This window comes from Entelurus aequoreus, linkage group LG20, assembly GCF_033978785.1.
Source record: "Entelurus aequoreus isolate RoL-2023_Sb linkage group LG20, RoL_Eaeq_v1.1, whole genome shotgun sequence".
Classification (NCBI taxonomy): domain Eukaryota; kingdom Metazoa; phylum Chordata; class Actinopteri; order Syngnathiformes; family Syngnathidae; genus Entelurus; species Entelurus aequoreus.
Genome location: NC_084750.1, coordinates 26,249,151 through 26,274,559, shown reverse-complemented (window position 1 = coordinate 26,274,559; position 25,409 = coordinate 26,249,151). Strand labels below are relative to the sequence as shown.

At 39.3% G+C, this 25,409-nt stretch overlaps 1 protein-coding gene across 8 annotated transcripts; it reads right to left on the bottom strand.

Annotated features, from left to right (window-relative positions):
* Positions 1 to 24,894, bottom strand: adam15 (ADAM metallopeptidase domain 15). Of its 8 annotated transcripts, none has more exons than XM_062029803.1 (24): positions 24,557 to 24,893; positions 17,469 to 17,566; positions 17,141 to 17,217; positions 16,996 to 17,074; positions 16,833 to 16,909; positions 13,702 to 13,912; positions 13,561 to 13,626; positions 13,411 to 13,482; positions 13,148 to 13,317; positions 12,984 to 13,068; positions 12,770 to 12,918; positions 12,525 to 12,702; positions 10,874 to 10,966; positions 10,609 to 10,804; positions 10,429 to 10,537; positions 10,173 to 10,368; positions 10,032 to 10,109; positions 9,859 to 9,970; positions 7,456 to 7,609; positions 7,284 to 7,392; positions 7,099 to 7,164; positions 3,288 to 3,391; positions 3,104 to 3,219; positions 1 to 254 (listed from the first exon to the last, which is right to left on the bottom strand). In XM_062029803.1, exons 1-24 carry the CDS (start codon positions 24,672 to 24,674, stop codon positions 184 to 186), a joined length of 2,784 nt encoding a protein of 927 aa, XP_061885787.1. In that variant the 5' UTR covers positions 24,675 to 24,893; the 3' UTR covers positions 1 to 183. The 8 variants fall into 8 exon arrangements, with proteins under 8 accessions (XP_061885787.1, XP_061885789.1, XP_061885788.1 ...); XM_062029805.1 differs by having other exon boundaries at positions 3,297 to 3,391; XM_062029804.1 differs by having other exon boundaries at positions 3,326 to 3,391.
* Positions 24,895 to 25,409: the final 515 nt, after the last annotated feature.

The window sequence follows — 25,409 nt, the reverse complement described above, 5'->3', positions numbered from 1 at the left end:
TGTAATCACATGACTTTATTTTGTCAAGCAGTATAAAGTGACATCGTCACCCCCAGATCGTCCCTCTTTTTCCTTTTCCCGCCTCTGGACAGGAAGTGGGCGTGGCTCCCAGTCGTCTGGACTAAAAAAATAAAAAAAAAACTTCCCGCGTTTAAAAGATTCCAGGCCGGTGAGAGAAAGGCACTACACCACCGCTGGCAGCAGGGGGCGGTCTGGGCGGGACTCGGGGTCGTGTTGGAGGAAGAGGGCGTCGGCTGGAAGGAGGAAAGACAAAGATTTACTACTTCCTGTTATTCATCGGCTGAACGTCAATTATGTCAGCTGTTAGAAATTTGAACATGCCCGCTACATGCTTTATAAAATGTGTGTGTTTTTTAAAAAGTTATTACTGTTTTATGGTTTTTAAGTTAACGTTTTCTGTTTTTAAGCTGTTGATGTTTTATGGTTATTTTATTTTATGGTTTTAATGTGATTTACATTTTATGGTTTTTAAAGGCCTACTGAAAGCCACTACTACCGACCACGCAGTCTGATAGTTTATATATCAATGATGAAATATTAACATTGAAACACATGCCAATACGGCCGGGTTAACTTATAAAGTGCAATTTTAAAATTCCCGCCACACTTCCGGTTGAAAAAGTCCTTTGGATATGATTTATGCGCGTGACGTCACAAAAGCAACGAAAGTGGTTGGACCCCATCGACCCGATAGAAAAGCCTCTTGTTTTCTTCGACAAAATTCCACAGTATTCTGGACATCTGGGTTGGTGAATCTTTTGCAATTTGTTTAATGAACAATGGAGGCTGCAAAGAAGAACGTTGTAGGTGGGATCGATCGGTGTATTAGCGGCTAAGTACAATACTTACAGCAACACAACAAGGACTACTTACTACGCCTAGCCGATGCTTGCCGCCAAACCCACGGATGAAGTCCTTCGTCGCGCCGTTGATCGCTGGAATGCAGGTGAGCACGGCTGTTGATGGGAAGATGAGGGCTGGCTGGCGTAGGTGGAGCGCTAATGTTTTATCATAGTTCTGTGAGGTCCGGTTGCTAAATTAGCCTTAGCGTCGTTAGCAACAGCATTTTTAAGCCTTACCAGGCTGAGAATTTTTAACCGTGTAGTTACATGTACATGGTTTAATAGTATTATTGGTCTTATGTCTATCCTTCCAGTCAGGGGTTTCTTTATTTTGTTTCTATCTTCATTTGAGAACGATGCAATCACGTTAGCTCAGTAGCTAAGTGTGTCACAGATGTATTGTCTTGGAGATAAAAGTCACTTTAAATGTCCATTTCGCGTGCTCGACTGTCATTTTCAAGAGGATATAGTATCCGAGGTGGTTTAAAATACAAATCCGTGATCCACAATAGAAAAAGGAGAGAGTACATAATTCTGTGAGGTCCGGTTGCTAAGTTGCTAAATTAGCCTTAGCGTCGTTAGCAACAGCATAGTTAAGCCTTACCAGGCTGAGAATTTTTAACCGTGTAGTTACATGTACATGGTTTAATAGCATTGTTGGTCTTCTGTCTATCCTACCAGTCAGGGGTTTATTTATTTTGTTTCTATCTTCATTTGAGAACGATGCTATCACGTTAGCTCAGTAGCTAAGTGTGTCACCGATGTATTGTCTTGGAGATAAAAGTCACTTTAAATGTCCATTTCGCGTGCTCGACTCTCATTTTCAAGAGGATATAGTATCCTAGGTGGTTTAAAATACAAATCCGTGATCCACAATAGAAAAAGGAGAGTGTGGAATCCAATGAGCCAGCTTGTACCTAAGTTACGGTCAGAGCGAAAAAAGATACGTCCATCACTGCCTCTCAAGTCCGTCACTGTAACGTTCCTCATCTACAAATCTTTCATCCTCGCTCAAATTAATGGGGTAATCGTCACTTTCTCGGTCCGAATCTCTCTCGCTCCATTGTAAACAATGGGGAATTGTGAGGAATACTAGCTCCTGTGACGTCACGCTACTTCCGGTACAGGCAAGGCTTTTTTTTATATCAGCGAGCAAAAGTTGCGAACTTTATCGTCGATTTTCTCTACTAAATCCTTTCAGCAAAAATATGGCAATATCGCGAAATGATCAAGTATGACACAGAATGGATCTGCTATTCCCGTTTAAATTAAAAAAAAATCATTTCAGTAGGCCTTTAAGTATATCACTTTTTTTTTTAATGTTATTAATGTTTTTGTTAACATTTTACAATATTTAAGTAAACTTTTTTGAAGTTAACGTTTTTCGTTTTTAAGCGTTTTATGGTTTTTAACCTTTTTTAGTTTTTATGTTCTTAATGTTTGACGGATGTTAGGTCATTACCGTTTTTTACAATTTTTTTAAATTTGTATGTTAACGTTTTATAAGTTGTTAATGTTTTATGTTTTAAACCTTTTATAGTTTTTATGTTCTTAATGTTTTACGGATGTTAAGTCATTACCGTTTTATGCTATTTTTATGTTAACGTTTTATGGTTTTTAAGTTATTGTTTAGTTTTTTTACGTAAACGTTTCATAGTTTATAAGTTACCATTTTATGTTAACGTTTTGTTTTTCACCTTATATAGTTTTCATGTTATTAATGTTTTACTGATGTTAAGTCATTACCCTTTAATATTTTTTGTTATTTTTATGTTAACGTTTTATAAGTTGTTAACGTTCTATGGTTTTTAAGTTATTTTGTTTTTTACATTGTTAACTTTTTATAGTTTATAAGTTAACATTTTATGTTAAGGTTGTTAACGTTTTATGTTTTTTATGTTAACATTTGATGGTTTTTAAGTTATTAACATTTGATAGTTTTTATGTTATTGTTTTACAGATTTTAAGTCATTAACGTTTTATGTTATGTTCTTTTTTAAAGGTTTTTATGTTGATGTTTTACATTTAAGTTGTTAACGTTTTATGGTTATGTTATTGATGTTTTTATGTTAAAATTTTATGGTTCTAATTTAATTTATATTTTTAAGTTTATAACGTTTTATATTTTTTAATCATAATTCGTTAAAACAAAACAATGGGGACGAGTATGGGGAGATTTTAAGGGGTGGGGCAGTCACTTCCTGTTTTCCCTTCTTGTCCTCTTCTCTGATTGGTCCAACCTGTTAGCGAGCGCTGCAGAGCGTTGGGCTGGCGGTGCGTTGGCGCCAAGTGCTGCTCTGTGGGGGAGGGGCGGGACCTCCGAGGGCTTTTTGGGCAGTGCTGGTTTGGGCGGAGCCTGACGAGACGTCGACAACATTGTCAGCAAAACACGACAAAGCCCCGCAATAAACAATCCTCACGCACGTCCGACACCTTAGCCAAATGCCCAACAGGTGTTTTACCTGTCCAGGTGAGACAGGGTTGGGGGGGAGTGGCTTATTGGGCGCAGCTGGCCGGTTCACTAGCGGCTGGATGTTAGCAAAGAAGATGAGAACGTGAGAGGAGCGTCAAGACACATGCTAGCAAGCATATCAATCCAGCTAATGCTAACATGCACAAGCTGTAAAGACGAAGGACATGCTAACGCTAACATGCACACGGAATGTGTATTAAACATGCTAAAGCTAACATGACCGCGCATGGATCCAGCTAATGCTAACATGCACATACAATAAAGACGAACAACATGCTAATGCTAACATGAACCTGCTTGGATCTGGCTAAAAGGTAACATGCACATACGATAAGGACGAAGAACATGCTACTGCTAACATGCATGCAAAATGTGTATGAAACATGATAGCGCTAACAAGAGTGTGAAGAGAAGATATCGATTCGGCTAATGCTAACATGCACATGCGATAAAGACGAAGAACATGCTAAAGGTAACACGCACGGGGAATGTGTATTAAACATGCTAAAACTAACATGACCGCGCATGGATCCGGCTAATGCTAACATGCACATACAATAAGGATGAATAGCATGCTGAGGCTAACATGCATGCAGAATGCGTACGAAACATGCTAAAGCTAACATGAGCGATCACGGATGTGGCTAATGCTAACATGTAAATACGATAAGTAGGGCGAGCATGCTAATGCTAACATAAATACAGAATGTGCATGAAACATGCTAAAGCTAACATGTGCATACAATGAAAATCTTCCTAGAACACTTTCTACTTTCTACGGTATCTATGGCAGACCTGGGCAAATTAAGGCCCGGGGGCCACATGCGGCCCGTTAAGCTTTTCAATCTGGCCCGCGGGGCATTCCCAAATCTTTTTATATCTTTAAGATGGAAAGTGTAGCTGCCATTATGATGTGCAGTGATGTTTTCTAATGACCGTAAGTCTTGAACTATACAAAGTATTTCTATGGTTGGAATCTCTGCTTTTGCATGATATTTTAGTGACTAGTGTTGTCCTGATACCAATATTATTTAGATAGTTTTCAGTACTTTTCTAAATAAAGGGAACCAGAAAAAATTGCATTATTGGCTTTATTTTAACAAAAAAATCTTAGGGTGCGGCAGACCGGTACTTTTCAGAGGCGGTATAGTACCAAATATGATTCATTAGTATCGCGGTACTATACTAATACCCGTATACCGTACAACCCTACTAGTTACTATGGTAATCTACGTCACAGCAGGTCAGACGAGGCACCAAGCAGTGTGGGTGTGGCTTGATTGTAAAATTTGTCGATTGAGAGGGGGTGTGACGTTCATGTTCTCAATATTCAGGGTTTTATCATTCATAGAAAAATGTACAATTCCATTCCGTTTTTAAGGCAGTCTGTCATAACATTTTTAGCATTCAATCAGACTTTATTGTGAGGTTTTGTATTAGCTTTCCTAAAAAATAGATATACCGGCCCCCAGACACATTTTTATTCTCTAAATTTGGCCCCCGAGTCAAAATAATTGCCCAGGCCTGATCTATGGGGACAAAATCCGCACACATAAAAACCACTCTCTGGGAAGTGTTTTTATTCGCTGATTTTGATGTAATGCACTTTTTAAAATATATTTCTAGAACCTTCTACTTCACAGGTGTCAAACTCAAATGAGCTGCCAGGTTTTTTTTACCCTAAAAAAACTGTGGTACTCAGTCGCAATAATTTTACCGTAAAATTTGCGATGGTTTTTACAGCATATTACTGGAAAATAATTTTACTGTAAAATGTACGTGGGTTTTTTAAACTGTAAATAGAAAACTGCTTTTTTACAGTAACATTCTGGCAACTGAGCTGCCATTTATTGTAAAAAAAAGTGGTTGCAATAATTTTACGGTAAAATTTACGTTGTTTTTTTTTTTTACAGCATATTACTGTAAATGGAAAAACAGTGACGCTGTTTCTTAAGGTAATTTTTTTTTTACTGTCAATAGAAAACTGAAAAAGAAGCAGTTTTTTATGTACAGTAAAAAAATAATTAAAAAAAATGTTTACAGGAATGTTCTGGCAAATGAGCTATCGTAAAAAAACAGCGATACTGTTTTTCCGTTTACAGTAATATGCTGTAGAAACCACCGTAAATTTTACTGTAAAATTATTGCGACTAAGCTGCCAGTTTTTACTGTAAATAGAAAACTGCTTTTTTTAAAAAAAAAATTCTGGAAACTAAGCTGCCAGTTTTTTTACTGTAAAAAATAGTGGTACAGTTTTGCAATTTACACTGTAAAATCTACAGTTGTTTTTATGGTAAAAAACTGGCAGGTCAGTTGCAATAATTTCAACGTAAAATTCCAGGTGGTTTTTACAGCATATGACTGTAAATGGGAAAAGAGTAACGCTGTTTTATTACGGTTAAAAACTAGCAGCTCAGTTGCCAGAATGTTACTGTTTTTTTAAACTGTAAATACAAAACTGCTTTTTTTTAACGGTAAAAAAAAAGTGTCATTTTTCCATTCACAGTAATACACCGTAAAATCTACAGTTGTTTTTAACAGTTGGCAAAATGTAACGTAGATGAGCAGTTTTCTATGTACAGTAAAAAAACAAACAACGTAAATTTTACAGAAAAGTTCTGGCAAATGAGCTACCGTAATAAAACAGCGGTACTGTTTTTCCTGTTATAGTAATATGCTGTAAAAAAACACCGTACATTTTACGGTAAAATTATTGCTGCTAAGCTGCCAGTTTTTACTGTAAAAAAAAAACAGTGGTGCCGTTTTGCCATTTACAGTAATAGACCAAAAAATCTACAGTTGTTTTTACACGGTACAAAACTGGTAGCTTAGTCGCAATACTTTTACGGTAAAATGTACGGTGTTTTTCAGCATATTACTGTAAATGAAAAAAGTGGCGCTGTTTTTTTTTAAAAGGTAAAAAAAATAGCAGCTCAATTACCAAAATTTTACTGTGAAATTTAAGTTTTTTTCCCCTGTAAAATGAAAACTGCTTTTTAAAAAAAAATTCTGGCAACTAAGGTGCCAGTTTTTTACAGTAAAAAAATTGTGGTGCAATTTTGCCGTTTACAGTAATATACCGTAAAATCTACAGTTTTTACGGTAAAAAAACTGGCAGCTCAGTTGCAATAATTTTAACGGAAAATTCTAGGTGATTTTTAAAGCGTATTACTGTAAATGGGAAAAGAGTAACACGGTTTCAGTACGGTTAAAAACTGGCAGCTCAGTTGCCAGAATTTTACTGTAAAAATCAAATTTTTTTTAACTGTAAATACAAAACTGCTTTTTTACGGTAAAAAAAAAGCTGTAATTTTTTAATTCACAGTAATACACTGTAAAATCTAGTTTTTACGGTAAAAAACTGGCAGCTCAGTTGTAACATAAAGAAGCAGTTTTCTATTACAGTAAAAAAACAAAAAACGTAAATGTTTACAGCAAAGATCTGGCAAATGAGCTACCTTAAAAAAACAGCGGTAGCGTTTTTTCCGTTTATAGTAATATGCTGTAAAAAACAGTAAATTATACGGTAAATTATTGTGATCGAGCTGCCAGTTTACTGTAAAACTTACAGATTTTTTTTGCATTGTACATCCAGTACAAAAACATCTAATAAAATAGTATTATTTACTGTCAATGCGGCCCTCTGAGGCCAACCACAACTTTGATGTGGGACTCAATAAAAAACAGTTTGACACACCCTCGGTAGAAGGTCCAACTTTCTATATTTTACCTTCTAGAAATGTCTACTTTCTACCGGTTTACCTGCGGGGGGGTTAATACGGGGGTCGAGGGGAGTGGCTTAGTGGGAGGAGCAGGTCTGTCATAAACCTGATAGGACAGAAAAAGGAAGCAGGAAGTAGAGCGACAGCCAGCACTTCCCCCTTAGCCTCTCTTTCACAATAAAAGCCTGGAATCTCCATGAGGACCGGTGAAGGCGAGGCAAGTACCTGGATGAGGGGCGGAGCCTCGGGAATGTCAGTCAGCGTGTCGCCATGGTATCTCAGCGGACGCACCTGCTCGACGTCCGCGTCGTTCTGTCGCTCTGTCGCTGGCGTCCTGGACAGGAAGTCACAGGAGTGACGATATGCACAAACACGACGCACGCGCGCGGTGGCGTACCGGTTGTGTTGTGTGGATTTAGAAAACAGCTTGTGGACTCGCAAACGTGACCAAAGTCCACGGGCGCGGGCGAAGCGTAGCGCAAGGAGGAGAAGGACCGTGGGCAGGATGAAGAGGAAGAGGACCAGCATGGCGACTCGGACTGGATCGGACTCTATACACACACACACACACACACACACACACACACACACACACACACACACACACACACACACACACACACACACACACACACACACACACACACACACACACACACACACACACACACACACACAAACACACACACATACTGGTTATCATTTGAAATGGGGACCAAGTTTTGGATCATCACTTGTGGGGACCACCCTTTCTACAGGTTGTGGAGGCATAAAGAAAATGAGGTAAAATGGCCACTGCCCAGTTAGCTCATACACGTCTTTAAATCTCTGGATTGATGAAGTAATGTGCTGATCATTCTTACTGGGGACCCTTGGGAAAAAATAGTTAATATGGTTCATGGGGACAAAATGTAAATCATTTTGCATAATTCACACAAATTTGTACGTGACTACTGAGGACCATTTAAAAAAAATAAAAAAAAGTTCAAATTAAATATGACATGATGGTCAGAATACAGCACTACAGCTGTCCTCTTATAGGAAGTTTCACCACTTAAATGTTAAAGCAAATCCTGCATCTTCTGTGACATTACTGAAAACTGCTATTTGGCAGTAATGAAGCTGTCTGCATCTCCAACTACCATATATAGAAGGATGGAAAATTCTGAATGTGAATCATACTTTAAGGTAATAATGTTTTATAAACACGCTGTATGAAAATGTCATCCTACACTCAAACTAACCAGTAAACAGGTTTTATGGGCCAAAGCTTAAAAATCACTTAGGCATCTTCAGAATGGATCTGACTATCATTTAAAAAGGTTTCCCTTTAGGGGACCTGTTTTTTTGTCCCCATACCATCAAAGGTCCCCTAAAGGTGACTGTGTAAACCAGTGGTTCTTAACCTTGTTGGAGGTACCGAACCCCACCAGTTTCATATGCGCATTCACCGAACCCTTCTTAAGTGAAAAATAAAATGTTTTGTTTTTTTCAAATTCAAGACCAAGTTATATGTTTTTGGTAACACTTTAGTATGGGGAACATATTCTAAGTAACAAAGACTTAATTTAGAGTTTTTTGGTTAGGGTTAGAGGGTTAGGGCGTTAGGGTTATAATAAGGCCATGCCGAATAAGACATTAATAAGTACTTAATAATGACTAGTTAAGAGCCAATATGTTACTAATTTGCATGTTAATAAGCAACTAATTAATGGTGAATATGTTCCCCATACTAAAGTGTTACCATGTCTTTTACTGGTGCACAAAATGAACCGTGCATGAACATCACCTTGTTCAAAGAACAAAACCAACACAGTGCATAAACTCACAACAAATTACACACCTGCAAATCAGTCTGACTTCTGCTGTTGCCGTATCCGTAATACGCAGATAGGGAGAAGTTTTTATTTACACGATGAGTCGGGTGTGTCTTGACCTCCGCCGAACCCCTGAGCCCGACTCATCGAACCCATAGGGTTTGATCGAACCCAGGTTAAGAACCACTGGTGTAAACAGAGCCAGTGTTTCCCACACATTCATTTATTTGTGGCGGCCCGCCACGAAAGAATTACGTCCGCCACAAATAAAATAAACATTTTTTTTTTTTTTTTTTTTGTGTCCTTTCCAGCTTCTCAGGCAAATCATATAGTTGATGTAGATGCCCATATAGGCTGTTCGGATTTACTTTACAAAAGAAAAGTGTAGGATACTTCTCTTGTTGCCTTATTTGTATTTGACCACTACTGTTTTCTGTTTATTTGTTACTGACTGTGGCAGGACACCTCTGCCTCGGTTTCACTTTATGTTGCTGGTAAATAATATGATTGTAGTAGTAGGCTAAAGTTAAATTGTTTAGTATGCACTAATTAAAGGGGCAGAGCTTTAAGAGACATTTTAGCTTTTATATTTTATAAGATATATTTTTTGTAAGAACCACAATTAATAAATATATTTCAGTGAATAACTTATTGTTCAAATCTGTATATAAATATGTACATAGTGTTGTAATTATATTGTAAAATGGATGGATGGACGTTTAAAACAAAACTGTTATTATTAATTAGTAAGTATACATTTTTTTAGCCTTTTTAGAGAAAATCATATCATTGTAGTAAATTATGCAAATTACTTGATGATGTCATGGTGACAACGCCCATAGCCACGCCCCCACCGCCACAGGTATCTTGGCAGTTTATGGGAAACACAGAGCGATGTCCCCATTAAGTATGCATTGCCAGGACACACACACACACGCACGCAGTTTGAATAGGACTGCAGCCGCTGGTCGGCGTGCGTGTACCTGCGACGGCGTGCGCGGGTCCGCTGTCCACGCTGCCCCCGTGCCCGGCGCTGGCGCAATCGGGCGGCGCCCAGCCCTCCTGGCAATGGCAGTTGTTGTTGCTGTTGCACACCTGAAAACACACAGGGAGGCTGAACGGACTGTCAGCGTGAGAACGGGCGGCGCCGACTCACGCCGTGACTGTTGCACTTCCTGCGGCACTCGTCCACGCCAAAGACGGACGCGTCCCGACACTTGTGGTCCAGACAGGCCTGCCGAGAGAAGAGCGAGTGTTTCGGGTGACGTGTTTGCACGCTCACCGCCGCGGCTCATACCTTCCCGCGGCCACAGGCGGAGCCTTCCGCCACGAAGGCGGGGTCGGACACGTCGTTTCCCAGGTGGAAGAAGGTGCCGCGACACACCAGGTCGCTGTGGTTGAAGCGCACGGTGGTGGTGAGGATCTCGGCGTTGGTGCCCAGCAGGGGGCGCTCCCTCCCGCCCTGACACTGGATCCTGCCGCAGTGCACGTCACTGCGGGAAATGACATCAGCCAAGGCTACGGCGCTATAACGGCGTGGTGAGGGTACTCACGCCGACCCGCAGGGGGCGTGGGAGCCGTTGGTCATCTGTCCGCAGTTTCCGAACTTGCTTCCTTGTTTGTTGACCGACGAGAAACAAACGGTGGGTGCGCTGCTGGCGTCTGACCGGGTGAGAGCGCTTCAGACGTTATCCACAGTACTAACTCATCTGGACTAGCTCGGTGCCACCTACCGGGTCCCCACAGCGTCTGGCACTGCGCCCGCATGCTCGCACACACGCCGCCGTAACAGAAGGATGCGCCGTCCTCGCAGGTCTCGCCGTTCTGCAGGAAGACATTGGGGGGGCAATGGGGGGAGGAGCCCGTGCAGAACTCGGGCAAGTCGCACTCTCCGATTGGCTCTCGGCACACGGAGCCCGCCGCCCGCAGCTGGTGAGGCAAAGAAGCTGAAATCAGAGGTGGCGCGCGGGTATGGCGAGACGTGAAAAGACGCAGAACCTGGCAGTCGTGGCAGCAGACGCCGTCGGACGAGCACTGAGCTCCAGGACGCAGCAGACAGGTGGACGCGTTACAACAGGGGTCCTGGCACTCCTGACCAATCAGAGCGCAGCAGCAGTGAATACACTGCAAAAACTGAAATCTAAGTAAGATGAAATATCTCAAAGGGTGATATTTGCTTATTTTCTGTCTGATAAGATAATTCTTCTCACTAAGCAGATTTTATGTTAGAGTATTTTACTTGTTTTAAGTGTTTTGGTCCTAAATTATCTCAGTAAGATATTACAGCTTGTTGTTGAGATTTGATGACCTATATTGAGTAAAACATGCTTGAAACTAGAATATGAAGTGTTGCAAAGCTGTGTCATCAACACTCACAAGTATAAAACTACTTTTTTAAAGTAATCATTTCTTATTTCAAGCATGAAAAAAAAAATCATGATTTTGACACAACTGTGTCTCATAATTAAAACAGATGACAGCCAAATGGACTTTGCTGTTTTATTTTCAATGAAACAATAGAAAATACATACTCATATGGTAGTACAGTTGGCACAGTACAGTAAACTGACAGTTAATATTTAAACATTTGACATGTGACATTTCTAACAATTTTGAACAGAAATAGTTCATGCACATTCAGGTAAATTCTTCAAAATTACAATTAAAAAAATGTTGGCCGGGGGCCGGGCTGTATATACCGTATTTCTTCGAATTAGCGCCCGGGCGGTAATTAATTTAAAACCTCTTCTCACTCCGATGCTTACCGAAGACATGCAGTAAATTTAGGCATGCGCTTATAAATTTGAGTGTGATGTAAGGATACAATCATGACATTGCTTAATGCCGCAATAAAATTTAAAGCACAATGAATCATCCCGGGAGTTCTTTTTGTTTGGGTCTGAAAAGGCAATTATAACGTGACACTCTTTATATTTACAAGGGGTCATTCAACAATTACGTACGCATTTTTCTGTACGTAAAAACGCATGAAAAATGTGACTTACCCGGCGGTAATTCTAGGCATACGCTAATTATTTTGCGAAACGAGTTTGACCCGGCGGTAAATCGAGGCATGCGCATACTATATACCCGGCGGCAATTCAAGGAAATACGGTATGCGCACTAATTGACTGAAAGAGCACGCACTTGGCGCGATGATGTCATGTTGTCGATGGAAAAATGCATTTTTAGACCATATGATTTGCCTGAGCGGCTAGGAGACCCCGAGAGTAACAAGCGGTTGCCTTGTTGCCTTTCCATTAAGAACAATAAATTTGTTTTTAGTATAAGTTTGCTGGTTTCAAGAAATGTAATGCCGAGCGCATATCATTATGTCAAGATAATGGCACTAGCATTTACTTCATTTAAGAATATTTTTCAACATATTGAGCAAAAAGGTCTCTTTTTTTTCTACCAAGAAAAGTGCACTTGTCATTAGTGAGAATATACTTATTTATGGTATTTTTGGGTTCATTGAGGTTAGCTAATTTGACTTGTTTTGGAAAGTCTTGACAAGTCAAATTTTCTTGTTCTATTTGCAGATAATTTTGCTTAGTTCAAGTAAAATAACCCTCATTTTTCTTGTTTTTGAACACTGACTTTTTGCAGTGTACGCGCTAGCTCCGCCCGCAGAGTCTCCGGTGAGTACCTGCATCAGGCCGCAGTCGCACTCCTCGCCACGCTCCACATACAGGTTCCCACAGCGGGGTCCGCCCACGAGGCGATCTGGGTGCGGCACGTTGAACAAGCACATGCCGCCGCCGTGCAGCAGGCTGACGGACAGGTCGGACGCGCTGCAGCTGCTGAATTGCTGCCCGGGCATGAACCTGGGGGACGGAGGGGGTCAAAGTTCATCACAAGTCAAAGCCGCACATTCCACCTGCAGGGTCTGACCCGGTCGAGGGCTCCATGATGCAGCCCCCCAGCCGGGCGTCGTTGCGGCAGGAGCAGTGGCGTTCGGCCGTGTCGTGACTCATGCCAAGGTTGTGCCCCAGCTCGTGGGCCACCGTGGAGGCCACGCCCAGAACGCTGACCAGGTGATCCTGCCACAGCCGACAGGGTGAGAGCGTTGCTACGGCGACGGGACGCGGTCCACCGTCTCACTCACCACGTTGACCCCTCCCGACCGGTCTCTGGAGCACATGGACGACTGCGACGCCATGCCCACCGTGGTGCCGTCCAAGGCGCTGCCCCTGCGGACACAAAGTCGTGAGGGGGAGTCGGTAGCAGGCGGCGGCGGCCTAGCAGTGAATGGCGGCGGGTGTGCAGTACATGACGAGCTGGGCGTTGTCGTGGCGGAGGCGGGGAAGCAGCTCTCTGGTCCGCCACTCCAGAAAGTTGTTGAGTGTGTCGGTAGGGTTCTTCTCCACACGGATCTTGTCGCTGTCGCTCCAGATCTCCAAACCCATCAACGCCACGCGCACGTTCAGAGGACGGTAGAACTGCGCGAGGGGGAGGGAGAGTGGGAGGGCGGAGGATGAGCTGGAGTCTCAGCAGCAGCATCACTTTGGCGACAGCGGCATCAAGGGTCTCACCCAGTCCACCTGGTTGGCCACGTCCAGCATGCGGTAGATGATGGTCCTGTTGTTCTTCTGGTAGTTGATGAACTGGAAGAAGGACAACTACAACATTGGTCGCCATGGTGATGGGTGGCCATGCGAGTATTGTCAGGGGGGACCACTGACCTCATGGTGGTCCACAACCAGCACCAGTTCTATGTACTTGGTCTCCGACAGGATGTCTCGCTTGCTCTGCACACACACACACACGGAGGTCAGAGGTGTATTCGCCACATCAAAGTGATACGTCATCATCGAGTCACGCACGCGTCCCACACTGCTGTGCTGAAGGGGAGGGGGTGCTGGGCCCACCGAGACCCCGCACCCCCTCGCTGCCCCCCCCTCCACGTGAGCAGTAGAGTACAGCAGGTGGTCTCCATCTCCTTCATCCCCTTCGCTCGCCACGTCCTGCTTGAAGGGGCGGAGCTCTTGCGGCCGCAGCTCAAAACTCAGAGTGGCGTTGATGGCGATGACGCCGCTGTGGGCAGGACAGACAAAACGTGAATTTACGCTATGACAACTTAAATACTCACTACATCGACTTAAACTCAATCTTACACTCAGTTACATCGCTATATTGACTTAGTTACATTGTGACAACTGACTTATTAACATTAATCAGTTACTCACTAATTGGACTTAGTTACAGCAACTTAGTTACATCGCTACATAGACCTAGTAACATTGTGACAACTGACTTATTTACTCAATAATTGGACTTAGTTACATCAACTTTTTTACATCGCTACATTGAATTAGTCACATTGCTACTTCAATGTTGTTACATCACCACATTATCTTAGTTACATCACTACATTGAATTAGTTACATCACTACATTGAATTAGTTACATTAACGCAGTAACATGGCCATATTCACTTAGTTACGTTGCTACACTGACTTAGTTACATCGCTATATTGAGTTAGTTACATTGACGCAGTACCATGGCTATATTGAAGACGTTACATGGACTTAGTTACATCGCTACATAGACCATGTTACATTGCGACAACTGACTTATTTACATTGAATTAGTTACTCAATAATTTGACTTAGTTACATCGCTACATAGACCATGTTACATTGCGACAACTGACCTATTTACATTGAATTAGTTACTCACTACATTGACTTAGTTACATTAACGCAGTAACATGGCTATATTCACTTAGTTACATCGCTATATTGAGTTAGTTATATTGACGCAGTAACATGGCTATATTGAAGACGTTACATGGACTTAGTTACATCGCAACCACTGACTTATTTACATTGAATTAATTTGACTTAGTTACGTCTGACAACTGACTTATTAACATTAATTAGTTACCCACTAATTGGACGCAGTTACAGCAACTTAGTTACATCGCTACATGGACCTAGTAACATTGTGACAACTGACTTATTTACATTGAATTAGTTACTCACTAATTGGACTTATTACATCAACTTTTTTACATCGCTACATTGAATTAGTCACATTGCTACAATGTTGTTACATCACCACATTATCTTAGTTACATCACTACATTGAATTAGTTACTCGCTACATTGACTTAGTTACATTAACGCAGTAACATGGCCATATTCACTTTAAGTCGCCACACTGACTTAGTTATATCGCTATATTGAGTTAGTTACATTGACGCAGTACCATGGCTATATTGAAGACGTTACATGGACTTAGTTACATCGCTACATAGACCTAGTTACATTGCAACAACTGACCTATTTACATTGAATTAGTTACTCATTAATTGGACTTAGTTACATCGCTACCCAGACCTGGTTACATTGTGACAACTGACCTATTTACATTGAATTAGTTACTCACTAATTGGACTTAGTTACATCAATTTTTTTGCATCGCTACAGTGAATTAGTCACATTGTAACTTCAATGTTGTTACATCACCACATTATCTTAGTTACAACTCTACATTGAATTAGTTACTCGCTACATTGACTTAGTTACATGACCGCAGTAACATGGGTATATTGACTTTGTTACATCACTACACTGACTTAGTTATTACATTGCTATTTTGAGTTAGTTACATTGACACAGTAACTTGGCTATATTGACGAAGTTACATGGACTTAGTTACATCGCTACATAGACCATGTTACATTGCGACAACAGACTTACATTGAATTAGTTACTCTTTAATTGGATTTACATCAACTTTTTTTTACATTGCTACATGGAATTAGTCACATTGCTACTTTAATGTTGTCACATCACTACATTGAATTAGTTAGTCACTACATTGAAATAATTACTTGCTACATTAACTTAGTTCCTCACTACATTGAATTAGTTACATGCTCATGGACTTAGTTACTCACTACATTGATATAATTCCTCGCTACATGGACTTAGTTAATAACTGCCTTGAATTAGTTACTTGCTACATGGACTTAGTTAATCACTACATGGAATTAGTTACGCGCAACATGGACTTAGTTCCTCACTACATTGAATTAATTACTTGCTACGTTAACTTAGATACTCACTACATTGAATTAGTTACATGCTCATGGACTTAGTTACTCACTACATTGATATAATTCTTGCTACATGGACTTAGTTAATAACTGCCTTGAATTAGTTACTTGCTACATGGACTTAGTTAATCACTACATTGAATTAGTTCCGTGCGACATGAACTTAGTTCCTCACTACATTGAAATAGTTACGTCCTCATGGACTTAGTTATTCACTACATTTAAATAATTACTTGCTACATTGATTTAATTTCTCACTACACTGAATTAGTTACTTGTTACATGGACTAAATTACTCACTACATTGAATGAGTTACTTGCCACATGAACTTAGTTCCTCACTACTTTGAATTAGTTACTTGCTACATGGACTTAGTTACTCACTACACTGAATTAGTTACATGCTACATGGACTTAGTTCCTCACTAGAAGTACACAGAGGACTTAGCTGCAGGTGAAAGACGGGGACCAATAACGAGCGGCGTGACGTTTTTTGCTGAGACATATTTGAGGACATATTTGTACACAACACGTGCGCACACGCTCGACAACAATCAATAAATGTCCAAAAAGCGGGACAATGGGGTTGACGTGTACCAATGAATAAATCCACTAATCGCTCAGGGTCAGAGGTCAGCAGAGTTAGTAATCCCGAAGAGAAAACCTCACATTTTCCGCTGAGAAGAATAAACGGATTAAGAGATTTGAAACTGCTGACAACTTCTTCACGTCCTGACACGCGCCACAAGAACAACACTCAAACTTCAGAGGGCGCTGGGCACAGGCGCTAGCGCCATGCAGGCCACGTCTCTGCTAACGAGCCGGCGAGAGGGGCAAAGAAAGTTTCTAACGCTAATCCTGTCAAGTAGTTTCTCAAGATGGCGACTCACCGGAGACCCAGGCAGGTGCTCAGTGCCACTCTGGAGCGAGGAAACCCTCGCACGTTGCCATGGTAATAACAGTGCGTCTGCGGATAGGGACACACACACGAGACCAGTCACAGATGGACGCCGCAGTGAGACGGGTCGGGCGGGGGTGCGTTCAAAGACTCACCACGGGGTCGTCCGTCGCGGACACGCCTGTGCCGTTTGGCAGGTAGAAGAAGATGTTTGGCGCGTTGGGCAGGAAGTCGCTGAACAGAGCGAGGACAATCAGCACAAAGCTGGGAAATGATGTCATCGCGTGCCTGCTCACTCACCGGTTCTTCTCCAGGTCCAGAAGGAGCAGCTGACCTCGGACTTCCAAGCCACACTGCAGTCGCTCTGGGTGACCGGCCTGAAAGCATTAGCTTGTTAAACTGGACAAAACCAGGACCAGGACGAAGGCTGCACTTTCAATGACTTGATGAGCAGGCAGTGCTTGTTTAGATCAGCTGCAATGTTCACCTCAGGATGTGGGCGTGGCCAACAATATCCGCTATCTAATCAGTGCCTTGAAGCCACTTCCTGTTCAAGGCCTAACAGGAAGGGTTTTTTTCCGTCTTCAACAGTGACATCATCGACTTCAAAAAGGTAGACATGCCTCACCTGCAGCGCCTCTGCCAGGCTCCGCCTCTGCCCATCCACCATCACGAAGGGACTTGTCCTCTCCACAAGGGTGGACCGCCACCACTTTAGGTCTCTCTCTGTTGATATAAAGAAAAAGAAAAAAAGGTTTATTTTATGCCCTATTTTTGTCCAAAACAAATGGCAAAAACACAACATATGCAATCATTTCTAAGTGGAATACTTCATGTTATCATTGTTTTCATTATTATTCTTTTGTGCAATATCAGTTAAAAATCCACTGAAGTTATTGGGGATCCTCACTCATAAAAGTGTTAAAATAGGTCATTCTTATTTTTATTTTATTTTTTACTTTTAACACTGAAGTCTACAGGTCAACTTCCGATGTATCTTGCAATTATACATGTTTATTGTTTTTTTATGTTTTTGTCTTGTTTATTGTATGCCCTTTTTGTCAAAGAAAACTTGTTTGAATGGCAAACACACAAAATATGCAATAATCTGCACCTCAAAAATGTTCAAAGTGGAATATTTGATGTGATGTAATCAGAGCCTTAAATAGGTAAATACTTCATAACTTCATTGTTTTCATTATTATTTTTGAGGAATGACAGTTTTAAAAAATCCACTAAAAGTCTTGGAGATCCAAAAGGGTCCCACTCATAAAACTGGTAAAATATGTTTTTTTTTTTAACTTTCAACACTTAAGTCTCTAAATCAACTTCATGTCTATCTGTTCATTATAAGTTGTTTTTTTTAAATAATATTTTTTTATGTTTTTGTATGTTTGTTGTATGCCCTGTTTGTCAAAATTGTTTTTAAATATCAAACACACAAAATATTTTCCACGCCAAACATTTCGAAGTGGAATATTGGATGTGAAGTAATCGGAGCCTTAAATAGGTCAATTACATTATAACATCATTGTTTTCATTATCATTTTTTGAGCAATGAGTTTAAAAAACAACAACAATAAAAATATTGGGGATCCAATAGGATCTCACTCATAAATGTGTAAAAATAAGTCATACTTTTGTTTTGTTTTTTACTTTCAACACTTATGTTTCTACATCAACTTCAGATGTATCTGTCGATTACAACTGTTTATCTTTTTTTTTAATGCTTTTGTTTGTTTTATTCCCTTTTTGTAAAAAAAAAAAAAAATGTTTTAAATGGCAAACAGACAAAATATGAAATATTTTCCACACCAAAAATGTTGAAGTGGAATATTGGATGTGAAGTAATTGGAGCCATATATGCCGGTAGATAAATTACATCATAACATCATTGTATTCATTGAGCAATGACAGTTTAAAAAAACAATACAATAAAAATCTTGGGGATCCAAAGAGGCACCCCTCATAAAATGTTTTAAATAAGTCACACTTTTTTCTTTAACTTTCAACACTTTAGTCTCTAAATCAACTTCAAGTCTATCTGTAGATTTTAAGTTTTTATTAATTTTTTAAAATATTTTTTTAGTTTGTTTTATGACCTTTTGGTCAAAGAAAACTTTGCAATATTTTCCACCCCAAAAATTTCAAAGTGGAATATTGGATGTGAAATAATCGGAGCCTTAAATAGGTCAATTGCATCATAACATCATTGTTTTCATTTTTATTTTTGAACAATGACAGTTTTAAAAAAAATCCACTAAAAGTCCTGGGGATCCCACCCATAAAAGTGTTAAAATAAGTCATACTTAAAAAAAACTAAAAAAAAACTTTCAACACTTGAATCTCTAGATCAAGTTCAGATTTATCTGTTGATAAGTTTTTATAATTTTTTAATGTTTTTGTTTGTTTGTTTTATACCCTTTTTGTCAATTTTTTCAAAAAATTGGCAAACCCACAAAATATGCAAGTTTTTCCCCAAAATGTATTTCAAAGTGGATTTTTGTATGTAAAGTAATCGGACCCTTAAATAGGTCAATAATTAATAACAACATTGTTTTTAATTAATCATTATTTTTTCCAGCAATGTCAGACAAAAACAACTAACATTTTTGGGGATCCAAAACCCTTCTACTCATAAAAGTTTTAAAAATAAGTCGTACTTTTTTTTTTAAACTTTCAACACTTACCGTATTTTCCGGACTATAAGGCGCAGTTAAAATCCTTTTTTTCCATCAAAACTCGACAGTGCGCCTTATAACCCGGTACGCCTAATGTAAGGAATAAATTTGGTTGAGCTTACTCACCTCGAAGCTATTTTATTTGGTACATGGTGTAATGATAAGTGTGACCAGTAGATGGCAGTCAAACATAAGAGATAAGTGTAGACAGCACTATGATGGCAATATGTCTCAAGTAAACAACACCAACATTTTAAATGTTCTATTGAAAATATACAACATTACACACGGCGCTCAAAAATCTATCAAAATGCTTTAGTACGACTTTGGTAAGCTATGAAGCCGCGCCGCTTTAATAATTGTTGGCGCATTAAACATACGAGTATTATTATGGTGTGTGTAGAAGGTAAGACATATTATCTGGCGTTTTGTTTCGCAATATTACGCAAAAGCAACTTTTCTTACCTTCTGGTACCTGCTGATCTGCATTTTGGATCTGTAGAAGTCCTGAAAAATTCTGTGCGTCCGCGAGTCGATAAGTTTCTTATTAATCCTCTATCTTCTTGTTATGGGACATTTATCCTCCGCTGTTGCCATTTTTAATATAAAGTAGTGTAAGGTTCTTGCTTATATCTGTCAGTAAACTCGCCATGAAAGCGCTAAAACATACCGGTGTAGTGAGTTTACATTATTCACCCAAGGAACTTTAGTTATTAGAGTTCCGGTCGGACGGTTTTTCACGGGACATATTTCCTGTGTTGTTTCCGGATGAGGAGATGCTGCTCCAGTCTGAATGTCACTAAAACAGTTAGCTCCATCTTTTGACACTTCTTCCACTCCCGTCCTTGCACGCTACACCGCTACAACAAAGATGACGGGGAGAAGACGCTGCCAAAGGTGAGCCACATAAATAAGAGCGCCCACAAAACCGCGCATCCGGAAGCAACTGTCAGAAAGCGGCTTGAAGATGGTCTGTAAAACATAATTTGTGCCACATTTTGACCAAAGAACCACCATTACATGTTATGTAGACCACAAGGAAGTGTTTTCCATTAAAAAAATAAAATAAATATGACTCCTTTAATGCGCCCTATAGTCCGGTGCGCTTTATGGTCCGGAAAATACAGTAAGTCTCTAGATCAACCTCAAATCTCGATTATACGTTTTTTAAATACTTTTTTATGTTTTTGTTTGTTTTATGCTATTTTGTCTAATATTTTTTAAGTATCAATAATTCATTACACTATTGTCTTTCACTCATTAATATAATTTCTGAGCGATTTCAGTTAAAAAAAAAAAGTCCCACTAAAATCCAAAAGGCTCATAATAGTTTTAAAAAGAAGTGATACTTTTTTTAAAACTTTCAACATTTAAGTCTCCAGATCAACTTCAAATTTCGACTATAAGTTTTTAAAATAATTTTTAATGTTTTTGTTTGTTTGTTTTATACCCTTTGTCAATTTTTTTTTTTTAAATGGCAAACCCCAAAAATATGCTACTTTTTCCCCAATAAATATTTAAAAGTGGATTTTTTTATGTGAAGTAATCTGACCACTAAATAGGTCAATACCTCATAACAACATTGTTTTTAATACATTATTATTTTCTTCCAGCAATGTCAGTTAAAAAAAATTAAATATTCTCGGTGATCCCAAACCCCTCTACTCAAAAAAGTGTTAAAGATAAGTCATACATTTTATTTTTTTTACTTTCAACAACTAAGTCTCTAGATCAACTTCAAATGTTGATTATAAGTTTTTTAATCATTTTAATGTTTTTGTTTGTTTTATGCCATTGTGTCAATTTTTTTTTTTTTTTTTTAAATGGCAAACCCACAAAATATACTATTTTTTCCCCAATAAATATTTCAAAGTGGATTTTTTGATGTGATGTAATTCGACCCATAAATAGGTCCATAATTCATAACAACATTGTTTTTAATTCATTATTATTTTTTTACAGCAATTATTATTGGGCATCACAAACCCCTCTATTGATAAAAGTGTTAAAGATAAGTCATACATTTTTTTTTTACTTTCAACACTTAAGTCTCTAGATCAACTTCAAATCTCGATTAAACGTTTTTTTAAATCATTTTTTATGTTTTTGTTTGTTTGTTTTATGATATTTTGTGTAATATTTTTTTTAAAGATACAATAATTCATTACACTATTGTTTTTAATTATAATTTATATTATTTTTGAGCAAAGTCAGTTTTAAAAAAATTCTGGGGATCCAAAAGGCCCACACTCATAAATGTTAAAAATAAGTAATTTTTTTTTTTTTTTAACTTTCAACACTTAAAAGCCTACTGAAATGAATTGTTTTTTATTCAAACGGGGATAGCAGATCCATTCTATGTGTCATACTTGAACATTTCGCGATATTGCCATATTTTTGCTGAAAGGATTTAGTATAGAACAACAACGATAAAGTTCGCAACTTTTGGTCTGTAATAAAAAAAAAGCCTTGCCCCTACCGGAAGTAGCGTGACGACACCGGAGGAAGGACTGCTCACATTTTCCCATTGTTTACACCAGCAGCGAGAGAGATTCGGACCGAGAAAGCGACGATTACCCCATTAATTTGAGCGAGGATGAAAGATTCGTGGATGAGGAACGTGAAAGTGAAGGACTAGCGTGCAGTGCAGAACGTATCTTTTTTCGCTCTGACCGTAACTTAGGTACAAGGGTTCATTGGATTCCACACTCTCCTTTTTCTATTGTGGATCACGGATTTGTATTTTAAACCACCTCGGATACTATATCCTCTTGAAAATGAGAGTCGAGAACGCAAAATGGACATTCACAGTGACTTTTATCTCCACGACAATACATCGATGAAGCTCTTTAGCTACTGAGCTAACGTGATAGCATCGGGCTTTATTGCATATAGAAACAAAACAAATAAGTCCCTGACTGGAAGGATAGACAGAAGATCAACAATACTATTAAACCATGTACATGTAAATACACGGTTAATGCTTTCCAGCTTGGTGAAGCTTAGCAATGCTGTTGCTAACGACGCCATTGAAGCTAACTTAGCTACGGAACCTCGACAGAGCTATGCTAAAAACATTAGCTATGCACCTACGCCAGCTCTCATCTGCTCATCACGACCCGTGCTCACCTGCGTTCCAGCGATCGACGGTACGACGAAGGACTTCACCCGATCACCGATGCGGTTGGCGGCCCGGAGACGGAGGAAGTCAAGGTGAGGTCGTTCGGCTAGAGCGTCTGCTATCCTCAAAGTCCACCTGGTTGTGTTGCTGTAGTCTGCCGCTAATACACCGATCCCACCTACAGCTTTCTTCTTTGCAGTCTCCATTGTTCATTAAACAAATTGCAAAAGATTCACCAACACAGATGTCCAGAATACTGTGGAATTTTGGGATGAAAACAGAGCTTTTTTGTATTGGATTCAATGGGTCTGAATACTTCCGTATCAACCGTTGACGTCACGCGCATACGTCATCATATCTAGACGTTTTCAACCGGAAGTGTGGCGGGAAATTTAAAATTGCACTTTATAAGTTAACCCGGCCGTATTGGCATGTGTTGCAATGTTAAGATTTCATCATTGATATATAAACTATCAGACTGCGTGGTTGGTAGTAGTGGGTTTCAGTAGGCCTTTAAGTCTCCAGTTAAACTTAAAATCTGGAAGTTTTTTAAAAATATTGTTTTAATGTTTTTGTTTGTTCGTTTTATGCCTTTTTTGGCGAATACGTTTTTTTAATGACTAACCCACAAAATATGCAATATTTTCCCCAAAAAATATTTCAAAGTGGAATATTTGTTGTGAAGTAATCTGACCCGTAAATCGGTACATAATTCCTTACACTATTGTGTTTACTTCATTATTATTTGTTCAGTTTTTTTTTTTTAAATCCACTAAAATTCTTGGGGATCCAAAAAGACCCCATTTATAAAAGTTTTAAAATCAACATTCAATCAATGTTTACTTATATAGCCCTAAATCACATTCAACACTTAAGTCTCTAGATCAGTGGTTCTTAACCTGGGTTCGATCGAACCCTAGGGGTTCGGTATGTCGGCCTCAGGGGTTCGGTGGAGCCTCCGCCGCGGAGGTCAAGACACACCCTACTCATCGTGTAAAAAGAAACGTCTCCCTATCGGAGTATTATGGATATGGCAACAGCAGAAGTCACACTGATTTGCAGGTGAGTTCATGCACTGTGTTGGTTTTGTTCTTTGAACAAGGTGATGTTCATGCACGGTTCATTTTGTGCACCCGTAAAAAAACATAACTTTGTCTTGAATTTGAAAAAAAAAAAACATTTTATTTTTCACTAAAGAAGGGTTCGGTACCTCCAACAAGGTTAAGAACCACTGCTCTAGATTAACTTCAGATTTATCTGTAAATAATTTTTTGCAATAATTTTGTAATGTTTTTGTTTGTTCAATGCCCTTTTTAACAACGTTTTTTTAAAATGGCAAACCCACAAAATATGCAATATTTCCCCATAAATATTTCAATTGGAGCAATCAGGTCAATAATTCATAAAAACATTACTTAAGTCTCCAGATCAACTTCAAATCTAAATTATAAGATTGTATATAATTTTAAATGTTTTTGTTTGTTTTATACCCTTTTTTGTCATTTAAAAAAAAAATTGCAAATCCACAAAATATGCATTTTTTTCCCCAATAAATATTTCAAAGTAGATTTTATTTTGTGAAGTAATTTGACCCCTAAATATGTCAACAACTCATAACAAAATTGTTTTTAATTCATTATTTTTTCCCCAGCAATGTCAGTTAAATATTTTCCCCATAAATATTTCAATTGGAGCAATCAAAACATTTTTTATTTTGATTCAATATATATATATTTTTTTCTCGTCACATTACCCCTGTTTACTCTTTTATTCCACTTGTTAGTTTTTATTTATATTAGCATTTTCTTATGAAATTAGCTTTAGTACATCCCTGCCTGACGGCATCTATCCTAAGCCCCGCCCCCCGCTGCGACGCCATCTGCGCCTGGAAAGTTGACCCACTTCAAAGTTTACCTGACTCGGTTCGGTCCACGCGAAGGTGCCGTGCTGCGTTCAAGGACCTGGCGGCCGTGAAGGCAGCGCGCGTGCCGAGCAGCAACAGCAGCAGCGGCGGCGCCAAAAGTGTTCTCATGTCGGCGCGGTCCGCCCGTTACTTGATAGAGTCCGAACAGAACCAGCGGTCCATCGCTAACATCCGCTCTTTCTCCCCGAAGCTTGTCCAGTCGACCGAGGAGACATTTCCGGGTCGGCTCGGTTCCGCCGAATACTTTGCGGGCACAGGGGACTCGTCGCCCAGCGGGAGCGGCTAATGTTTATAAGGACAACTACCTGTGACGTCATAGACTGAGTTAAGCCACTCAGCGGAAGACGAAGTCACAGCGTGGTCTTTCAAAATAAAAGCATTGGAAAGTTCTTTAAACCGAATTGTTCTTGATATTGCATGACGTCATTGAAATAGAGAAGACAAACATTAATTAAATCAAACCGTTTCTTATATCGAACTTTTCATACACATGCGCAAACACAAACTGATGTACAAAAAAAAGCTTTTTTTTAAAAGTAGACCCTCGAACTCCAATCAGGTTTGGGACCAAAACTATTTAAATATGAACGATCGACATCAGTAAAACCAAATACCTCAAGTACCTTTTTTGTTGTTGCAGATAAGCTCGGGGGAAACCTACAGGAATTAATGAATACATAATCAAATGGTCTGATAAAAAGAGATTTTCAGACATTTTTTTTATTTTTATTTTGCCTTTCATTTACAATCCATATGTAAGACTAAAACACATGTTTTTCTTTTTTTATGCATTCTAAGTCATAAAATACGGCAAGTACGAGGTGACTAACAATGCAGCTAATG